Source organism: Lepidochelys kempii, chromosome 4 (genome assembly GCF_965140285.1).
Source record: "Lepidochelys kempii isolate rLepKem1 chromosome 4, rLepKem1.hap1, whole genome shotgun sequence".
In the NCBI taxonomy this organism is placed as follows: Eukaryota; Metazoa; Chordata; order Testudines; family Cheloniidae; genus Lepidochelys; species Lepidochelys kempii.
The window spans coordinates 56989687-57009394 of NC_136383.1; the positions used below are offsets into that span (position 1 = coordinate 56989687).

A 19708-nucleotide genomic window follows, 5' to 3' on the forward strand; every position below is an offset into this window, starting at 1 on the left:
AGGATTTGAACTTTCATTTTAAATATTCAGCTGAAACTATCAGCTTGACTTGAGCAGAAACAATTAAACAAGTGTCAATGTAATTACTATTCCATATTCCGTAGAATTTCCCAAATGAAAGCAATGTAATTTTCATTTGGTTGTGTTTTGCTCTAATGTATGAATAGACAATGCAACATAATAAAAAAACATTTTCCTCTTTCCTGGAGACAAGGGGGTGCAATGTTACCTCTCTTCATAAATTTCCATTGGTCAGGTGTTAAATATTCCATTCCACGCTTCAGTAACAGAAAATATTTTAGGGAATATTTATTCATGTATTTCCTGTTTTTTTAAAATAAATGATGCAGTTATACTGGAATTTGAAAAAAATTTGGAGCTCTGCATAGTGATGAGGTTTAAATCCAACTGGGGAAGAATTTTTTTCTATATTGTTGTTGCTTTCGCATATATGTTGCACTGATTCTCTACATTCAGGAAAGCAAAATGTATTTTTACCATTTCAGATATGCCTCAGTAATGGTATTTAGAACAGTCACTAAACTACAAATATTGCTTTGTGAGTAAACAAGACTGTTGAAAAAAGAAAAATGGATTAAGCCCCAATTGTAGATAACATATTGCTGAAGTAAAGTTCTCTGTGTCTTCCAAAATTTTTCTTTAAATATATATTGTTTTACAATAAACAAAATTGTAATATGACAGTTTTCCATTACGTTTGACCTCATCTGAAGACATAATCCAAATCATCCCATCATATCTGAACAAAAGCCAAATCTTAAAGATCTATCTTTACCTTGATGCAGAATTTCCCCAGGCTCCATGCTTGTCTGTCAGAATGTTGATAATTTTCTGTATGAGTTGGGATGCAGTCACATGATCTCGGAACTTGGCTGCTCTTATCAAATGATCACACATCTTTTCATCCTCTCGTTTATCTGCAGAATACTGGGCACACAGCGACTAAGAAAAATAAATAAATACTTTAATACTTTGCACTTCAAAACCTTCCAACCAAGACTCTTGAAGTACTTTACAAACAACTAATCAGTTTTACTAAGCCTTCAGAAATAAGAATTATCCCCATTTTACAGATGTGCAAACTTGAGGGACACAGTAGTTATCTATGGTTACAGTACATCTATAGCAGAGCTAAATACAGAACTCAGATTAGTTATGTATTTTAGCCACTACACCATGTTCCCTCAAGATTTTTTTAAAACATTACTAACCTGACAAGACAGTAGAACATGTCAGAATAACCGATTCTATCACACTGCAAGAGTATAGATTTTATAGTTCCAGTCTCAAAGGGGAGATCTTCAAAGACACAGATTGCAGTTAGACATGCAACTTGCATTAAAAGTGAATGGGGGTTGGGCACCTAACGGCTATATGTATCTTTGAAGATCCTTCCCCTAAATAAAATCAAAACCTTATATATGCTATTTGGATAGTACATTACATATAGTTTTCTTGCTGGAAGTTTCAAAGAGGAAAAACACTGAATGGATATGAAGACTGAAGTAGCTTTTCACTAGCCAGAAGGCTGTGATACATTAGCAGGCCAGTGTGGAAAAACGAACACTTTAACTTTACATACAACAACTGTTGGTAAAAATATTTCATTTTTCAAGGCTGTCAAAACGTAACACCATTAACAAAGACTAATTACATAAAAACAAAATGGTGAAAAACTAAAAACATAAAAACTAAAAACTCTGCTTTCCTGGGTGGTTATTTTCTTTATTTTCCTGTTAATGTGGTGTCATGAAAGTCCCCCACCCCCAACTTTAAGACTTCCTGTTCCTCAGATTTCAATCTGGCAGTTCTACACATTGCATATGCTAGGTAGACAAAGCACTTCAGCCTCTGTAAATGATTGGATTATTCTATGATCTAGTTAGTAGAAAGAACAAATGTTTATCCAAACAAACAAGAAAAATATCCTTTTTTTTTTCAGGGGGAGAGCAACCAGTGCAGACTTTAGAACAATTCTTCCAAGCATAGGTATCAAGATATTAAAAACAAACAAAACCTATACAAGTAAAACATTAAGTAGTTATGCCTTATGACACATATGAAGTAAAGTACTTTTTAATCAGTCACTCTCTTTAATTGCAGCAATTATGCAGAAAATGACTAAAATACATCCAATATGGATTTTCATAGACACTTACATTATATAAACCAGTGGTTAACAAGCATTTAATTTTACAGACACCCTTAAATGGTAAAAAAGTAAGAATAGGCTGATTACAAATTCATTTGTAAATTCTCCATCTAGATTTTGCCTTTCACCTGTTCCCCAACTCTCCTATGACTGTTACAATGCTCACCTGATGAACAGAAATCCAGAAAGTGTGAACCGTAAGCAGTAGAATTTCAGTTCAATTAAACATCAGGAATAGTCTTTTGTACGCCTAAACCCAGCATCCCGCCATCGCCTCCCCACCAAAAAAAATAAGTTGGCTAAGTTATGACCGCCTCTAAACAAGATTTTTATAGCTCCTTTTAAACACTGCTGTCTTTTCCAGTATATTAACCTATCCTGCACCCATGACAATTTTGAATTCTCTTCACCAGCACTTAGTAAATGTTTGATAAGCTGTTATATATAAGTTGCTTGAAAGGGCAGAATTCTAAGAACAAGTGTCCAAGGTAAGCTAAGTAGTAAAGTGTTTTAAAGTGCTCTTTAATGGATCCTCCTTTACAATTTGAACAGCAACTTTTCATATCTGACATAAAATCCATATATATAAATCACATTAGAGGGTTACTCTTTCCAGATTATCAATCTCTGTCTCTTTATGGAACATTAAAGTCACATTTGACCTTAAAAACATGATAAAATGGAAATCAAACTAGAACGTTTTGTAAAAGATATAATGAACTTGTACCTCTAAAAAAAAAATCTCTTTCTGATGCAATTTTGAACACATTCTTTATTAAATACCAATAATGAATTTCAGTGTGTGGACATGACATTCAAAAGAAGGGTGAGACCAGTGGCATTTCCTCCAACTACAACTTCAATGTACATAGGACAAAATAGCATTAGTTTGTCACTAGTTTAAAACGAATAAGATCTCTCTTTCAGCAAACCAACATGATGACTCTTTTAAAATTAATTATTAAAAGTTTACTATTTCCCCCATAACCTGTTTGAAAATTGACAGGCTTTAAAATGCAGAAATATCATAATTACAACATCACACCATGCAGGAATCTTAATTGCAACAAGCTCATTAACATATTACGTTATTACAATAAGACGCAGAAGCTGTTGCAGCTCTCTCAGATGTTTGGCACCTGCTCATGCATAGTTGTTAACATCTGAAAAGTTTTGTCAGGGAAAATTCTCCAAATAAACCGAAGATTAGTGGGGCTGTCAGGTCCTTAGCTGCCAGATTTGGGTGCACATTCTAGTGTTTGTTCGGTAATTTTAGTTTTAGAAATGTCATGGAGAGGAGTGGGAGGAGAGGGAGAACAAAGAAAAACAAAATGTCATCAGAATATACATTAATTCTCCATTGGCCTCTGAAATCTTACATGAAAAATTATCCTTGGGAAAAGCATTGATCCTTCCTACCATAGTTCCTCCTTCTCCTCATGGCTTTCCACACCCCTATTTCCCCAAACTTTCATAGCTACCTTCATCTCCCACAATGGCTTCTCCCTCACTACCTACCACCCTGTAACTGATTTCTCTCTTTGCTCATGTGCAGGTTTACTCTCTCAGCTGTTCAGTGGCCACAGTCCCTCAGTGCCTGCCAAATGCCTCTATCCCTTATTAATCTAAGCAAAGTTCTACAGAAGCAGCTTTAAGACAGTAGAGCAGAGAGCTGACTCCATGCATGAAACACAGGCAGACAGCAGGGTGGGAGCTGGGAGAGATGCTTAGTTTTTAGAAAAAGCCTTTCCACTACCATGCAGCCCAGGGACAGCAGCCAGGACTACAGTTACAGATATATTTTCAAAACCTGGTAGTATCCTGGCTAAAATGACTATTGGCAAGTATCTACACTCAATGTCAGGGTCTGAGTTTGGAGCAGCCTGATGTGTTGCACAGTCTGGTAAAAACAGCTCAACACTTCAAATCTCAGTCTTGATTTAGGCCACATCCCAATTCTAAGTATCTTTCTCCTGATAGTTATGTGGTATGCCAATTCCTTCCCCCCCCCCCCCCCCCACAGCTCTTAGTGGCCCCAACAGTGCTACAAGATTATAAAATCCCCTAAAAGTAATAAGTCTCACATCCCAATCTTGGCTAGAAGGGGAAAAGAGAAGATGTCAGGGAGGGTAAAATACACATCAAGTATTACTTATCCAATCTTCTCTATGTTCATTTTGATGTTAGCCCTGGTCTTGTATTATTCCTGGATGCTTTCTTCTTTACACTCAATTCTTAGATGACTTGCAGGAAACCGGTGAAATAAAAATATCTAATCCTGAATCTGTTCCTTATTGAATAAATGCATTTAAAAGATAGAAGATTAATCTCAATACAGTACTAAAACTATGGGGTTTTTCCCCCTAGTTTGGTACTAATTTATATCTTTATTTACTCTCCATTCTTCACTTACAAAGTAACTGCAGAAGTGGCAGTAGCTTTCTTTTTGTTCTAGAGACGAGTTTCTGTTACAGGCCAATTACAATTATCCCCCATAATTAGGCTTCTGACTAGAGTTCTCTCCACCACTATGCAGCCCAAATCGGAGCAAAACTTCCCAACAATTCCACCAGAAGCAGTTTGTCCCACCAAAGTAGGACAAGTAAATCAGTAAAGTACAAGTAAATCAGTTTTAAGTTTTGCTTCTAACCAATTTTCACTGAGGTAGATGCTACATAATTTCTACTGCTATTTAGAGAGTTTAAGAATAGGAAGAAGTAGCAAAGAGTATATGACTGACATTTTATGAGGCCAATCTGTGAAGTGTAACAGTTGTGTCATCTGCAATGGTTTAAGACTTAGGAATTGGCTAAGGAAATGATTCACTTGGTGCTGTTTCAAAGTTTGGGTTAGTTTTGAATTTTGAATGAAAGACTGTGCATCTGGAAAATACATTGAAACTGGCAGATGTCAATCTTCAGATTAAATTTCATATTATCCTGCACATTGTACCACAGAAAAAAATCTGAACAAGAATCTACATGGCCTATAAGTAAATGACCGTATTTTCATGTGGAACATTAGGATTGGAACTTCACTGGAATCATTTGGATCATGGAGGGTGCATTTTCTAAGGTCTAGATGTCAGCATCCAAAGATGAGGGAAACTGATGCTATAGTGAAAAGGGTGGAGAGGTCTGACCAAGCCACTTATTGAGACTGTAAATGCAGCAAACAAACTCCTCAATGCAGGCTTGCACCATCAGTTTAACTCAAGTGAGTTTTATTTTTCCAATACAAATTTCTTTACTTTCATAAAAGGACAAGGAGTCTGGGAGTCAGCTACCAGATTATTAGTGTACACAATAAAATTGAAGGGTTGCAATGCCTGTTAGAAGGAAGACAGTATTAACCTAATTATCTAAAGGACACATGCTCAAGTATGTCATGCCTTCTGAGACCCAATGGAATTGCCATTGTGGTGGTAGAGGAATAGTACTAAGTACCTCTCCTCTTATTCCCATTCATTTTGCAACTGGGATATGGAGAATTGATCTATCAGGGATAGGAGTGGTTTAGAAGAACTGCCAGGTTACAACATGAACCATGTGTAGATCACATGCCAATATCAATATTTGACAAATTATTTTATGTACATATACCAATACAGTTAAAATTCAATTACCTGAACCCCTCCTAACCAAAACTATAGGTTGCCTGAAGATCAGCTACATCAAAGATTTGAAATCAGAGGTTTATGAACAATGCATATTTTGTTTTTATATTAACCAGCATATTTTGCAAATGTTCATCTTGAGTAAGCTGGTTAAAGATTTTGTTTGCATGTAACCTTTTCTACGGTTCTACAAATTATTACACATTTACTTCCTCTGCTTTCATGATGGATAGCCATCATGGCTGCAAACTATACTATCAACACATGCCCTGCAGACTTCTACGTGGTTGTATGTAATTAGACCGTTACATACCTATGAGTAAATTAAACCAAGATTTCCACTTCCGTGAGCACTTTGGTGCTTGAAACCTGTTTTAAATGGTGTTTTGGAAGCAGGTCCAATGTAAAAACACAACAGCAATGGTTAGAGATATTAGGGGAGGATTTCACAGCCATTGGTCCCAGCCATTTTGGAGCAGGAAATATGAAAGGCGAAAACCACCCTGTGTACCTAGATGTGGAAAGGTAGCATGGAGAGAGGAGCAAACAGTATATTCTGTCATCAGGATGATTCCAGATATGCTGTTAAAAACAAATGGTATGGTGAATTAGTAGATAATCCCCCTAGACTGAACTAGAGACAGGGAGGATCTGGTATTTTAAAGATAATTTTGTTTTTGGTTTATAGAAAAACATATCAAATAAAGCTGACAGTTAAAGATTTCCAATGCACGGTAACATTTGCATATGTATCACTACAATTCCTAAAATTACCATGTTATGTTTCACAAAAGCTATATCTAACTAACAGCATTTGATAGCAGCAAAGATTTTTAAAAAGACTACATTATCTTACAGTCCATTTTCTGTACTTCAACTTGCCACAAAGCTCTCACTAACCATTTTGAAGTATGCCAATTCCTTTGCCTAACTTGGCTCAAAATTACTAGCATCATGTCCTAGAAAACATCATTTAAGAGAAAAAAATACTCCAGAAGACAAGGGATAGTCCTCCTGCCAATGCAAATTCCCTTTAAATAAGGACATTGTAGTAAATGAAGGCACTCTTCAATCTTCCACTTTCAAAGATCTTTGCACTTGATCCCTGACCTCAGGCTTCAAGTCTGGACTAAAAAAAATGCTACCCAGGGAAATCTTACAAAGACTCCTGAATAAGACTTAGAAAAATGAAAGCTTAAAAACTCAATAGTGAACAAAAGTCAACCAATGACAATGTCTGACAGCCACCTTCAATTCTGAAGTGATGCCTCTGTCATCCAGCAACTCAAAGTATTGATTTCTCTCAGCATGAAAAAAAGCCTAAGCCAATGAAATAGATATAGCATCATCCCCCCGATAATAGCCATCAAGGTTAACACAGGCAGAACACTTATCTGTGTCTGTTCTATTTCTTCTTGTTTTAATCGACTGGGTACAATGTGATGGCTTCTCATCTCTGCAACCTACAATTTCCAAACCTCATTTATCAAACCTTTTAATTGATTTGGAGATTAAGAAAAAAATCTGCATCTAACTTAATTATCTATGTCACACAATTTATTACAAAATACATGTTCATATCCAGGCATTTCTAGAAGAAAATATGCCCAATCTGCTCTGAAAATGACAAATGAATTTTAAGAAGGAAAGATCTGAAGAGGAGCTCCGTGTTGCTTGAAAACTTGTCTCTTTCATCAACAGAAGTTGGTCCAATAAAAAAAATATTACTTCACCCACCTTCTCTCTCTAAGAAGGAAAATAAAACAAACAAACAGTCTATTCATGACAAAATTCTAAGAGTCAGAAATACCAAGCCAGATGCATGTTAGTAAAATTACGGACAAGACTAAAAAGACACTACCAGAAGTAGTTTATTTGGGTTAGTGGTTAGACTGAATAGTTGTGATCAAGAGATTTCTGATTTAAATCTGGGCTGAGACAATTTCTCTGTGATCTTGGGTACATCAGCCAATATTCTGCTTTAGTAAACGCAACCAAAATCTGGGCAAAGAGTAAACCCAACCAAAAATTAATGGCTGCAAATGAACAGAATGTTCTAGAATTAATAAATCAGAGTTAAACCAGATACTAAAATATGGCAGCCCAACATTGAGTAGGCAAGTAGTGGTGCCCGGGGAAGCTGTGGGGATTCTCTAACTGTCTGGGAGGTGTGGGGTGAGAACAGCCACCAGCCCTATGCCCAGGGCAGATGGAGAGTCTGTGGCTCCCCACAGATGCCCAGGTGGCTCTTACTATGGCCTGGCTGCAGCTCCGAGACCCCGCCCCCCTGCCAGAGCTGGTCAGGGTAAGAGCTGCACAGGCAGCTGTGCGGAGTTGCAGACCCTCCACTTGCCCTGGGGGGGGGGGGCCTGGACACAGGCCAGGGGTTACTCTCAGGCTCATGGTATGATCATGCTCAGCCTCACTTCAAGTCCCTTCACTAGCTCCCCGAACACAATTCAATTCCTTGTTCTCACCTTCAAGGTCCTTTACAAGTTAACTCCTATTTACCAGGCCTTTTGTTCCCAGCCCCCAAACCACCTTCCCTCAGCCCAAGTTGTTCCTCTGACTATTCCCTCTGTGTAGTCCCCATCCATGCCCACTTCTGCACTTTCTCTCATGTTGGCCTTTACACATAGAATTTTTAATGAATCTGTAAACTCAGGGGTTGTACCGTATGATTGGAGAATTGCTAACATAGTTCCTATTTTTAAGAAAGGGAAAAAAAGGTGATCTGGGTAATTACAGGCCTGTTAGTTTGACATCTGTAGTATGCAAGGTCTTGGAAAAAATTTTGAAGGAGAAGGTAGTTAAGGACATTGAAGTCAATGGTAAATGGGATAAAATACAACATGGTTTTACAAAAGGTAGATCGTGCCAAACCAACCTGATCTCCTTCTTTGAGAAAGTAACAGATTTTTTAGACAAAGGAAACGCAGTGGATCTAATTTACCTAGATTTCAGTAAGGCATTTGATACCGTGCCACATGGGGAATTATTAGTTAAATTGGATAAGATGGGGATCAATAGGAAAATTGAAAGGTGGATAAGGAATTGGTTAAAGGGGAGACTACAACGGGTCCTACTAAAAGGTGAACTGTCAGGCTGGAGGGAGGTTACCAGTGGAGTTCCTCAAGGATCAGTTTTGGGACCAATCTTATTTAATCTTTTTATTACTGACCTCGGCACAAAAAGTGTGAGTGTTCTAATAAAGTTTGCAGATGATACAAAGCTGGAAGGTATTGCCAATTTGGAGAAGGACAGGGATATCCTACAGGAGGATCTGGATGACCTTGTAAACTGGAGTAATAGTAATAGGATGAAATTTAATAGTAAGAAGTGTAAGGTCATGCATTTAGGGATTAATAACAAGAATTTTAGTTACAAGCTAGGGACGCATCAATTAGAAGTAACGGAGGAGGAAAAGGACCTTGAAGTATTGGTTGATCATAGGATGACTATGAGCCGCCAATGTGATATGGCCGTGAAAAAAGCTAATGTGGTCTTGGGATGCATCAGGAGAGGTATTTCCAGTAGGGATAAGGAAGTTTTAGTACTGTTATACAAGGCACTGGTGAGACCTCACCTGGAATACTGTGTGCAGTTCTGGTCTCCCATGTTTAAGAAGGATGAATTCAAACTGGAACAGGTACAGAGAAGGGCTACTAGATGATCCGAGGAATGGAAAACTTGTCTTATGAAAGGAGACTCAAGGAGCTTGGCTTGTTTAGCCTAACTAAAAGAAGGTTGAGGGGAGATATGATTGCTCTCTATAAATATATCAGAGGGATCAGTACCAGAGAGGGAGAGAAATTATTTAAACTCAGTACCAATGTGGACACAAGAACAAATGGATATAAACTGGCCACCAGGAAATTTAGACTAGAAATTAGACGAAGGTTTCTAACCATCAGAGGAGTGAAGTTTTGGAATAGCCTTCCAAGGGAAGCAGTGGGGGCAAAAGATCTATCTGGCTTTAAGATTAAACTCGATAAGTTTATGGAGGAGATGGTATGATGGGATAACATGGTTTTGGTAATTAAATATTCATGATAAATAGGCCCAACGGCCTGTGATGGGATATCAGATGGGGTGGGATATGAGTTACCCAGGAAAGAATTTTCTGTAGTATCTGGCTGATGAATCTTGCCCATATGCTCAGGGTTTAGCTGATCGCCATATTTGGGGTTGGGAAGGAATTTTCCTCCAGGGCAGATTGGAAGAGGCCCTGGAGGTTTCTCGCCTTCCTCTGTAGCATGGGGCACGGGTCACTTGCTGGAGGATTCTCTGCTCCTTGAAGTCTTTAAACTACGATTTGAGGACTTCAATAGCACAGATATAGGTGTGAGATTTTTTGCAGGAGTGGTGGGTGAAATTCTGTGGCCTGCATTGTGCAGGTCAGACTAGATGATCATAATGGTCCCTTCTGACCTAAATATCTATGAAATCTATGAATCTCTCTCCTGCACCACGCACCATGCCTACACACTGAATCCATTCTCAAAACACTTGCAGGTGGATCATCCTCAATACTTCTCTTTTACAAGACCATGTCTCTTCATATTGTTCTTGCCATAAAATAGGCCACTATCCTGACAACTCAATGGGACTATGGATGCACTCCAGAATACGTTATGGCAGGATCAGGATTATCCCCAGTAATCGTCTAATTTGAGACACTTTGCATCTGAATTTGCAGAGTACTTAGCATTTTTCTAGCATTTTATATATTGAAAGCACAGCACCGATAGATTTTAATTTCAGTTGTGAGTACGCAGCACTTTTATAAATCTCGTGTTGTAGCTTAGGTACTCAGAAAATAAGGAACACACAATTCGTGACCACTAGTCAAAAGTTTGGTTTAAGAGGCTGTGTCAATATCACACAATAACTTTATGATAGAGGCAGGGGTAGAATTCACCATGGTGGCATTCAACTACCACAATCACTTTCTCTTCCTTCACTTTCCTGACTCATTCACTAAATCCCGCCAAACTTCTGCAACAAACAAAGCAGGGGTCATAAAGACAACAGTCTCATTCAATACAGAAACATGATTCATTCTCTGAATACTATCCATCCTGTGCACCAAATGAGGGAGAGGCCTGTGGAAAAAAACGCATGTGATTGTCACAGGTGTGGCCACCCTTTGGTGCCCCTCTGCTCACATGGCTCAGCCTCTGGCTGGGTACCACAGAGTTCAATCCCCTTCTGTGGTAACTAATGTCGAGACAAATACAAGTTCTTCTGTTCCACTTTGTTTCCTCTTCAGCTTGCTCTGTGGGCTCAGGTCCCAACCCCTTCTGGACTATCTTTAAGCCTCTCCACGTTGGGACAGAGCATTGTCTCCCAGCTACTTCCCTCCGCTTTTTCCAGACCTACTTCAGCACCTTTCTGTCCAGTTGCTCTCTGTGGTTCTCCTCTAATCCCCATTCCTATTCAGGAATACTGGCCCCAGAGCCACCTCCCTGGAGCCTGGCCTTTTTTCCAAGGCTCACCTATGGGAGATGGGACCACTATAGGAGTTAGCTCCACTCCTGTAGCTCTCTTTTCCTCTCCTGGGCTTCCTCCCTTTTGAACTCCTACTCCCAAGATAGGTGAGGCAGGGGATGGCTAACTTATAGGACTGACTAGCCCCAGGCCTCCTGGCACTTATGGTTGTCTATACAGCCTGCAGCAGTGAGCCTCCGATCCCAGGTCAACAGATTCAGGTTCACGGGGCTCATGCTACCTCACAAAAAATAGCTGTGTAGATACTGCAGCTCAGACTGGAGCTCAGGGTCTGAAGCCTAGAGAATGGGGGTGGGCTTCAGAGCCCGAGCTCCAGCACAAGCTGCAATGTCTACACATCAATTTTTACCATAGTAGCATGAGCCCTGAGCGCCCAAATCTGTCAACCCAGACTCAGAGCCTCACTGACACTGGCTGTGTAGTTGTACAACCCTAATGGCCAGGCCACTCTGTTACAGTGATCATGTAATTAAAGACTATATCGTAATGCACAAGGGTTGCACAGGTAATCTTGCTTCTTATATATCCTAAATTTTGAGTGTTTGACTTTGCAACCATAATGATTTTCTTTCAATATAGCCTTTTGTACATTTCTTCATGAGTTTAGAAATCACAAGTTAAAAAGACCTTCCATTATGTGAAGTCATATTGATCCCATATTAGTACAGACCTCTATCACATAAGTAGCTACTAGAAAATAACAGACTACTATTGCTATAAGAAAAGGAGTACTTGTGGCATCTTAGAGACTAACAAATTTATTTGAGCATAAGCTTTTGTGAGCTACAGCTCACTTCATTGGATGCTGTAGCTCACGAAAGCTTATGCTCAAATAAATTTGTTAGTCTCTAATGTGCCACAAGTACTTATTTTCTTTTTGCGGATACAGACTAACACAGCTGCTACTCTGAAACCTACTATTGCTATGTGAACAATGGTGTATGAGACATGCACTTTGCCAGTGGATTTCACTGTTATTTACTGACAGAACAGGAATTTTGTGACTCAGGAATCCTATGTTCAATTCCAGGCTCTGGAGGCAGGGGGGAGAGTGTTCTCCAGTGGTTAGAGACCCTTCTGCTCCTACCTCCCACTATTCTCCAGCCCCTGTCCCTCTCCACTCCATCTATGCCCATCCTCCCACCCACCAGTTCCTTCTTCTGTCCCCTAATCACTCCTGCCCCCTCTGTTCCTGCCTCTATCCTTGCTCCTCAGCATTTGAGTCAGGATGCTTTCTGTTTCTCTTCCATGTTGCCTGGGCACAAGCAGAAGGATCATTATAGGAGGGGCAGTTACCCTGCTCTCAGTACCAATGTCTGGTGTCACTGTGGCCCCAGCAGCCATGAGGAACCATTACACGGAAAGTCTTCCTCTGCCCCTGTGGAGCTGTGGAATGGAACATGCTCACTCTATGGGGATGATGCATGTACAGTCTGGTCAGTATACAGAAGCTCCGTGGGGAGGGATCATGCTCAGTGTAGCCAGAATCTTTGGAGAATTCAGCTGTAAATTCTAACAAGCCTTACATGAGCATGCACAGACTACGGTTTTTCCAATGTTCATATTGCTGCCAAATTTTGGGTGGGTTTTTACAGATGGCAGAAACCACAACCCTTGTACCAGGACAACACCCCTACTGCAAAGCATGGAAGACCTAGTGCTTCTCAAGTAAATAGTTGTTAGGTTTTTTCCCCTTTAAACGTGGACCAAATTTTCCCCAATCTTGTTCTAGGAAATAGCTGGAGAGTTTTTGCTGAAACTTTCCAAAAAAATATTTAGACTGAGGCAGACATTTGACATGGAAAGACAAGAGTCTTATAATGGAAAAAGTGTTAGGCAACCTTAACCATAAGTCTCATTACCAGTTCTCCCTATAATTAATTGAAAGGTATTTGCAGGAGAAGTATTTATTTAGCTTCTGTACACATCATAAATATATAGCCACAAATGTACACATCAAATATACAGCCACAAATACTTCACACTCTGCAATAAAATGAAATTATATGAATAATTCAAGTTTTATATTAACCACAGTAAAATGGAAGAAACCAAATATAATATAGCTCTTGTTAACAGTCATCTACATATATGCAGAAATCTGCCTTATTTTATCATATCTATGGAACAATGAAAAAAACAGTGAATATATTTTAATTACATACCATTTGCTACTGTAGCTGTATCATGCTTGTTCAGTAAACATTTACTTAGAAATCTTCAAAACACAGAATTATAGAAATGTAGGGTTGCAAGGGATCTCAAGAAGTCATCTAATGCTTAGGCAGGAACAAGTAAACCTAGACCATCCCCGATGGCTGTTTCTCTAATCTGTTCTTAAAAAGCACCAGTGACAGGGATTCCACAACCTCTCTTGGAAGCCCATTCCAGCGCCTATCATTATAATGAGAAAGCTTTTCCTAAAATCTAACCTAAATATCCCTTGCTGCAGATTTTGCATATTATTTCTTGTCCTACCTTCAGTGGATATGGAGAACAATTGTTCACAGACCTCTTTATAACAGCCCTTAATTCATTTGAATACTTATCAGGTCTTATCAGTCTTCTTTTCTCAATACTAAAAATGCCCGGCTTTTTCAACCTTTCCTAAGTCATGTTTTCTAAACCTTTTATCATTTTTGCTGCTCTCCTCTGCACTCTTTCCAATTTGCCCACTTCTTTCTTAAAGCATTGTACCCCAAAGTGGACATAATACTCTAGCTGAGGCTCACTGAGTAGAGTGGAACAATTACTTCACGTCTTACATACGCCAGGATCACAGAAGCATAGAACCATAGGGTTAGAAGGGTCTGCAGGGTCATCTAGTGTAACCCCCTGCCAAGATGCAGGATTTCTTGTATCTAAGAGAGATGGCTATCCAGCCTCTTTTCGAATGATATTTGCCTATTTTGTAACTCCATGATATTGTTAGTTCATATTCAATTTGTGATCCACTATAACCCTCAAATCCTTTTCTGTAGTATTACTGCCCAGCCAGTTATTTCCCACATGTGAAAAAGAAATTCACATGTTGCTAAGAGATCTATGCAAATAGTTTCCAAAGGGTAATTTGAAAAATTATTTTCAAAGGTTCTCTAATGCAGCTAACTGTGAATAAAAAACAAGTCAAACATAATACTTACTAACCATTTATCTAATTAAACCATCCCACACAAAAAAACAAAAAAGACATTGCTTTGCAGTTTGTTCTGTGAAACTTAGCCTAGCCAACTGCTAGCATATGTTGGGTGGGATCCTGGAGCTTGCATATCCATCCATTTTAGATAGGTACAGCAACATCTGCTACCTTAATTGTTCTACTGGAGCAAGAGGTTCTGGCCTTGAGCGCCTGGTGTTCCATTTTGCTTTCAGGATTACAGTAAATTCAAAGGAATCTTTCTACCCTTTCCCTCCTCACAGATGGGCAGGTTAGCCCTTTCTTCCCTTTTCTGTAACCCATCCTGGTTTTTTTTTCCTTCCCAATATAAGCTAAATGCAAGTCATAAAATGCAAGTATTTACTTCTACCTCTGTTTTCTACACAGTTCCACTCAGAAACCCTAAAGAACCTTCAGGTCTCTCTACACATGGTCTTAATTTTGGACCACAGCGTCACTCACCAGGTGAACAAATGAGACTCTGGAAGTCTAATTTCCAATAATACTAGCCTGCTCACTCACTTGCTTTTGAAACTGGAGCATAATGGGATGAAATTTATGCTTGTTATTTATCTCCAACACAGTACCCTCATTTACCTTAGTTGATAAGACCTGATTACTGACAGCCGCACTGATACAACCCTCCTGGTAAAAACACAGTTGAGACATATATACCCAACTGTCAAGTTAATGTGGTCCAACCATTTAGCACAAAGGATTTGGAGGTGAACTAATGTAGTGAACAGATAACCAAGAATGGAGAAGTCACATGTTAATTCAGAGGCAAGACACCATATGCACAAGGATTTCCTATTATGACCTCTTTTGACCTGAGCAGCCAATCAAAACTCCAGGGTCCAGCAGGCTGTTCCAGTTAAGAGGAGAAATTGGAGTCTGGTACGTTTGATGAAATCTTATTTACAAGGAATGTACAAAGTCGTGCTTCTCTGAATGCAGAAGGGACCAACAACAAAAGGAACAGTTTTTTCGCTTATAGGCCGAAGCTTTGTTCAGCCAGCATCCTGACCCTGATGTCTCTCCAGGCTTCTCCACAGTCACATTATGCTTACAGGCCACTGCTTGGCTTTCTTGTTCTGGCCCCGAGTCTCTCTCACTCTGTGTGTTCTGCCTTCCCCTCTCTTACCCAACTAACACACAAAGTCCAAAACTCCAAGGCAGGTTCACCATGCCTTTTGTCTTGGATGGGGATTTGTGATTAACTTATGCTGACAGTTATGTTAACTGAAGGGTGTGTCCACACACCCAATCTCAAAGAGGTTTGTGATCAGTGTAGTCACCAGTACCTCTCAGCATAATATGTTATTCTGGCCTGTTTTATGCCAATGACAGGTACAGCTACAAAACAAGCTTCAGTACACCTTTGATACTGACTTGGCTTGAGGCTTGACTGGGTTGTACCGGAAATGGATCACCTCAGCTAAAATCAAAGTCGATGGTATGTGACAGGGTCAGGCCAGATGGCTACAGGAGAGTAATAGAAGGCAGATATATTAGCCCTAGGTAAAGTAGGTCCCTTTTCCCTGGGTAAAGTAACAGGGAAGGTTCCAGAACAATCAGGAACCTTCTGGAGACAATTAAGATAGACAGGCTGATTGGAACACCTGCAGCCAATCAAGAAGCTGCTAGAATCAATTAAGGCAGGCTAATCAGGAGCTCACTTCAGTTTGTGGTGCACATGTGAGGAGCTGGGAGCAAGAGGCGCGAGGAGCTGAGAGTGAGAATGAGAATGGATACTGTTGGAGGACTTAGGAGTACAAGCATTATGAGACACCAGGAGGAAGGTCCTATGGTGAGGATAAAGAAGGTGTTGGGAGGAGGTCATGGGGAAGTAGCCCAGGGAGTTGTAGCTGTCACACAACTGTTCCAGGAGGAGCTCTAGACATTCCACAGGGCCCTGGGCTGGAACCCCAAGTAGAGGGCAGGCCTGGGTTCCCCTCAAACCTCCCAACTCCTGGTCAGACACAGGAGAAGTTGACCTGGACTGTGGGTTCACGGAAACAGCCAAACTGAGGGCTGTCGTGAATCTCCAAGGTGAGCAAATCTGCCACTAAGCGCAAGACCCACTAACGTAGAGGAGGAACTTTGTCACAAGTATTTGTGGAGGTAATCTTTCCATAAATGTCCTTGGTGCTTTGATGGTATAATCAAAGGTAAGTCAGGCCTTTTGTAAGCACTCCTGTTCTGAACAGCCCATTAGACTGTGGGATAAATGAGGAAAGTGGTAAAGCTTTTAAAACACAATGAAGTTTGTGTATACCCAGCAATCAACCCACTATCCTGTACCAATGGAAGATGGAGCCATATCAGTATTCTATTTCTGTGGGATACTTGATAATATCCCTGCATAGTACTTTGCATGGGACTACAATTCTATTTAGGATTGGACACACATTAATAATGGGGTAATCCAGGAAACTGAATGCTATGAATATCAGAACAGTTATAGATGTTACAAGGAATAACTGTCCTCTGCTCTTCACCAGCTGGTTACAGTCAGTAATGTTATATTAAGGGTTTCATTTAGTTGGTTTTACCTTAATTAGTTTGTGGCCTTTTAAGCCCTCTCTAACTTGAAGCTCTGGCTGGCCTCAGTGGTACTTGCCCTCCACAACATTAGTAACTTTGAATTGCTAACAGGACAAACATTGTATTTGCTGTCATCACTCCATTTAGAAACATTGCTTCACAGTTTCCATTATGATGAGACTGTGTGTCTAGCAGCATCTGGGCAAAGGTTTCAATTAGTTACAACACTTTTATATTTGAAATAGTATTAGGGGCTTTGATTTTCTGTCAGAGGGACTTTCACATGACTGTCAGGAACCTCTGAGGGGAAAGAAGATAAAGGATTATATAGGATTTTATTCAAAGGTCCATCTAAAATTTAAGATTCTTAGCTGTGTTGATTTGTAATTATCTGACTCTCAGTCCTTGCTTGCTTTGAGTCTTACGATAAACAGAAGTACTGGGATATTTAGTCTTTGTATTAACAGAGTATTAAAAAAAAAATGGTTTTGATTTAAGAGGAGATAGAAGAAAACATGGCTGAAAGGGGGAAAAACACAAGAAGCAAATGGGGAGGAAGGTGCAGAAGGCCAGAACTTTTAGTTTTCATTAAGAGTTTTCAATGACGTTCCCCGCCATGTATTTTAAAACTTAAACTTCACAATCAAGACAACCTATAACTTAAAAGCCTTCCAGCTAAAGATGCTATCACTTCAAATTGTTAAAAGTTAAATGCTTGAACATTCTAATTGTCTACCTTTTACATTTCATTCTAGCTAGAGAGTGAATCTTAACTATTCAGTTTCCCTTCTGTTTCTGGTTAATTTTGTTTATGGGTCTCATATACTTGCACAATACTATTTTTGGTTTTTCAGACTGCAGAGAAATAGTTAAGCAATTTTAAAAAAATTAATACATTTTCATTCATATTAGGTCTTCTAAAATCCTTTAAAAACCTAAGTCTTGACCTAAAGCTTGTTGACAGTTTCTTTTTAATTTAAAATACCAATGTAATAAATATTGCCAATACACGCCTTAACACACACATTGTGTGAAACACTTTCATTACTCTAACGGCCAAAAAGGAACAGGCTCTGTACATGAAGTGAGAATGGTTCAGATTTAAAATACTATTTCAAACCACCATAAATGGATCCTTTATCTGGGAGTGTGGGGAAAAGGGGTCAAACGCTGATGGAATGTGAATGGTCCAAAAGTTTAAGCTTTAAACCATCTGGTTTAGACAATATAACTATGTTATTGTAATAGTCTCCTACATCAAACTATTTAACTGCCTTAAACATTTTATTCAGACATAGGTAGCATGATATGTAGCCATAACTATAGCAACCAGAATTGCTTTACAAACCCTATATTCAAAATCTGTAAACTCTTTTGAAGTGTAGTTATTTGCATGAGGATGGGAACAGCCACTTATTAAATATATATTAAATCCACTTCATGGGCTCTTTAAAATGGGAAGTTGCTAATACTGAGTATCAGAACTACTGATAACTGCATTAAAATTAAAGCTCAGATTCTTGTCAGTAGAATGTATTTTGTTTTTGGTGGAAATGTTATTTCACACTTCCACTGGCTAGGATCTTCATTGTGAGCAGGTGTTCAGCTGTACTTATGAATTTCTGCACAAAGGTACAGGAAGAAGAATTACCTACATAAAACTGTACAATTCTGTACAATTAGATTTCAGTAATTGTCCCTAAATTTAAAAGAAATGAATTTAAAAGATCACTAAGATCCAGTTTTCAAGTGTTAGAATCAACAGCCAAGCAGGATGGGAACTCTCTGTATATCTCACAAAGAAGCTGAGATTTAATGTGGGCAGATCATGGGCTAAGGTTATTGTTACTAGAAAGTACCATCAGCAGCCTTGATTACCATCTTCTGGCATGCATGTGGGAAATGGATGTAAACTACTTTGTTTAGAATATGAATACACACACACATGATACATCTGTGGTCTACCACAGTGCTTTACTATAAATGCAATTTATCATGGTACTTTTAACAGTTACATCTACACGCTGCCCAATAAGCAGCCTCTGGCTACTTCTAGTCTTCCAAACCTTGAGTTGCTCCAAACAGCTATGATTTAAAAACAATCTGCCTGAGAAATGTTCCTCCCTCCATGTCATAAATATAAAGGGAAGGGTAAACTCCTTTAAATTCCTCCTGGCCAGAGGAAAAACCCTTTCAACTGTAAAGGGTTAAGAAGCTAAGATAACCTGGCTGGCACCTGACTAAAATGACCAATGAGGAGACAAGATACTTTCAAAGCTGGGAAAGGGAGGGGGGCGGGGGGGGAGGAGAGAAATAAAGGTTCTCTCTGTCTGTGTGATGCTTTTGCCGGGACCAAAGCAGGAATGCAGGTCAGAACTCCTGTAAAGAGTTAGTAAGCAATCTAGTTAGATTCTGTTTTGTTTAAATGGCTGATAAAATAAGTTGTGCTGAATAGAATGTATATTCCTGTTTTTGTGTCTTTTTGTAACTTAAGGTTTTGCCTAGAGGGATTCTCTATGTTTTGAATCTGATTACCCTGTAAGGTATTTACCGTCCTGATTTTACAGAGGTGATGCTTTTACTTTTTCTTTAATTAAAATTCTTCTTTTAAGAACCTGATTGTTTTTAAGATCCAAGGCTTTGGGTCTGTGTTCACTTTATCAAGCCTTCCCCAGGAAAGGGGGTGTAGTGCTTGGGGGGATAT

At 39.2% G+C, this 19708-nt stretch overlaps 1 protein-coding gene across 4 annotated transcripts in view; it reads right to left on the reverse strand.

The window, feature by feature from the left end:
* LRBA (LPS responsive beige-like anchor protein) overlaps nucleotides 1–19708 on the reverse strand; it is a 558089-nt gene that overhangs the window by 323834 nt on the left and 214547 nt on the right. For 3 of the 4 annotated variants that reach the window (XM_073341330.2, XM_073341331.2, XM_073341329.2), the window contains exon 37: nucleotides 797–963. In XM_073341330.2, the coding sequence (XP_073197431.2) occupies nucleotides 797–963 (167 nt within the window). Of the gene's footprint in view, nucleotides 1–796; nucleotides 964–2339; nucleotides 2584–19708 lie in introns of those variants that run through there. The other variant, XM_073341332.2, reaches the window with a different exon arrangement.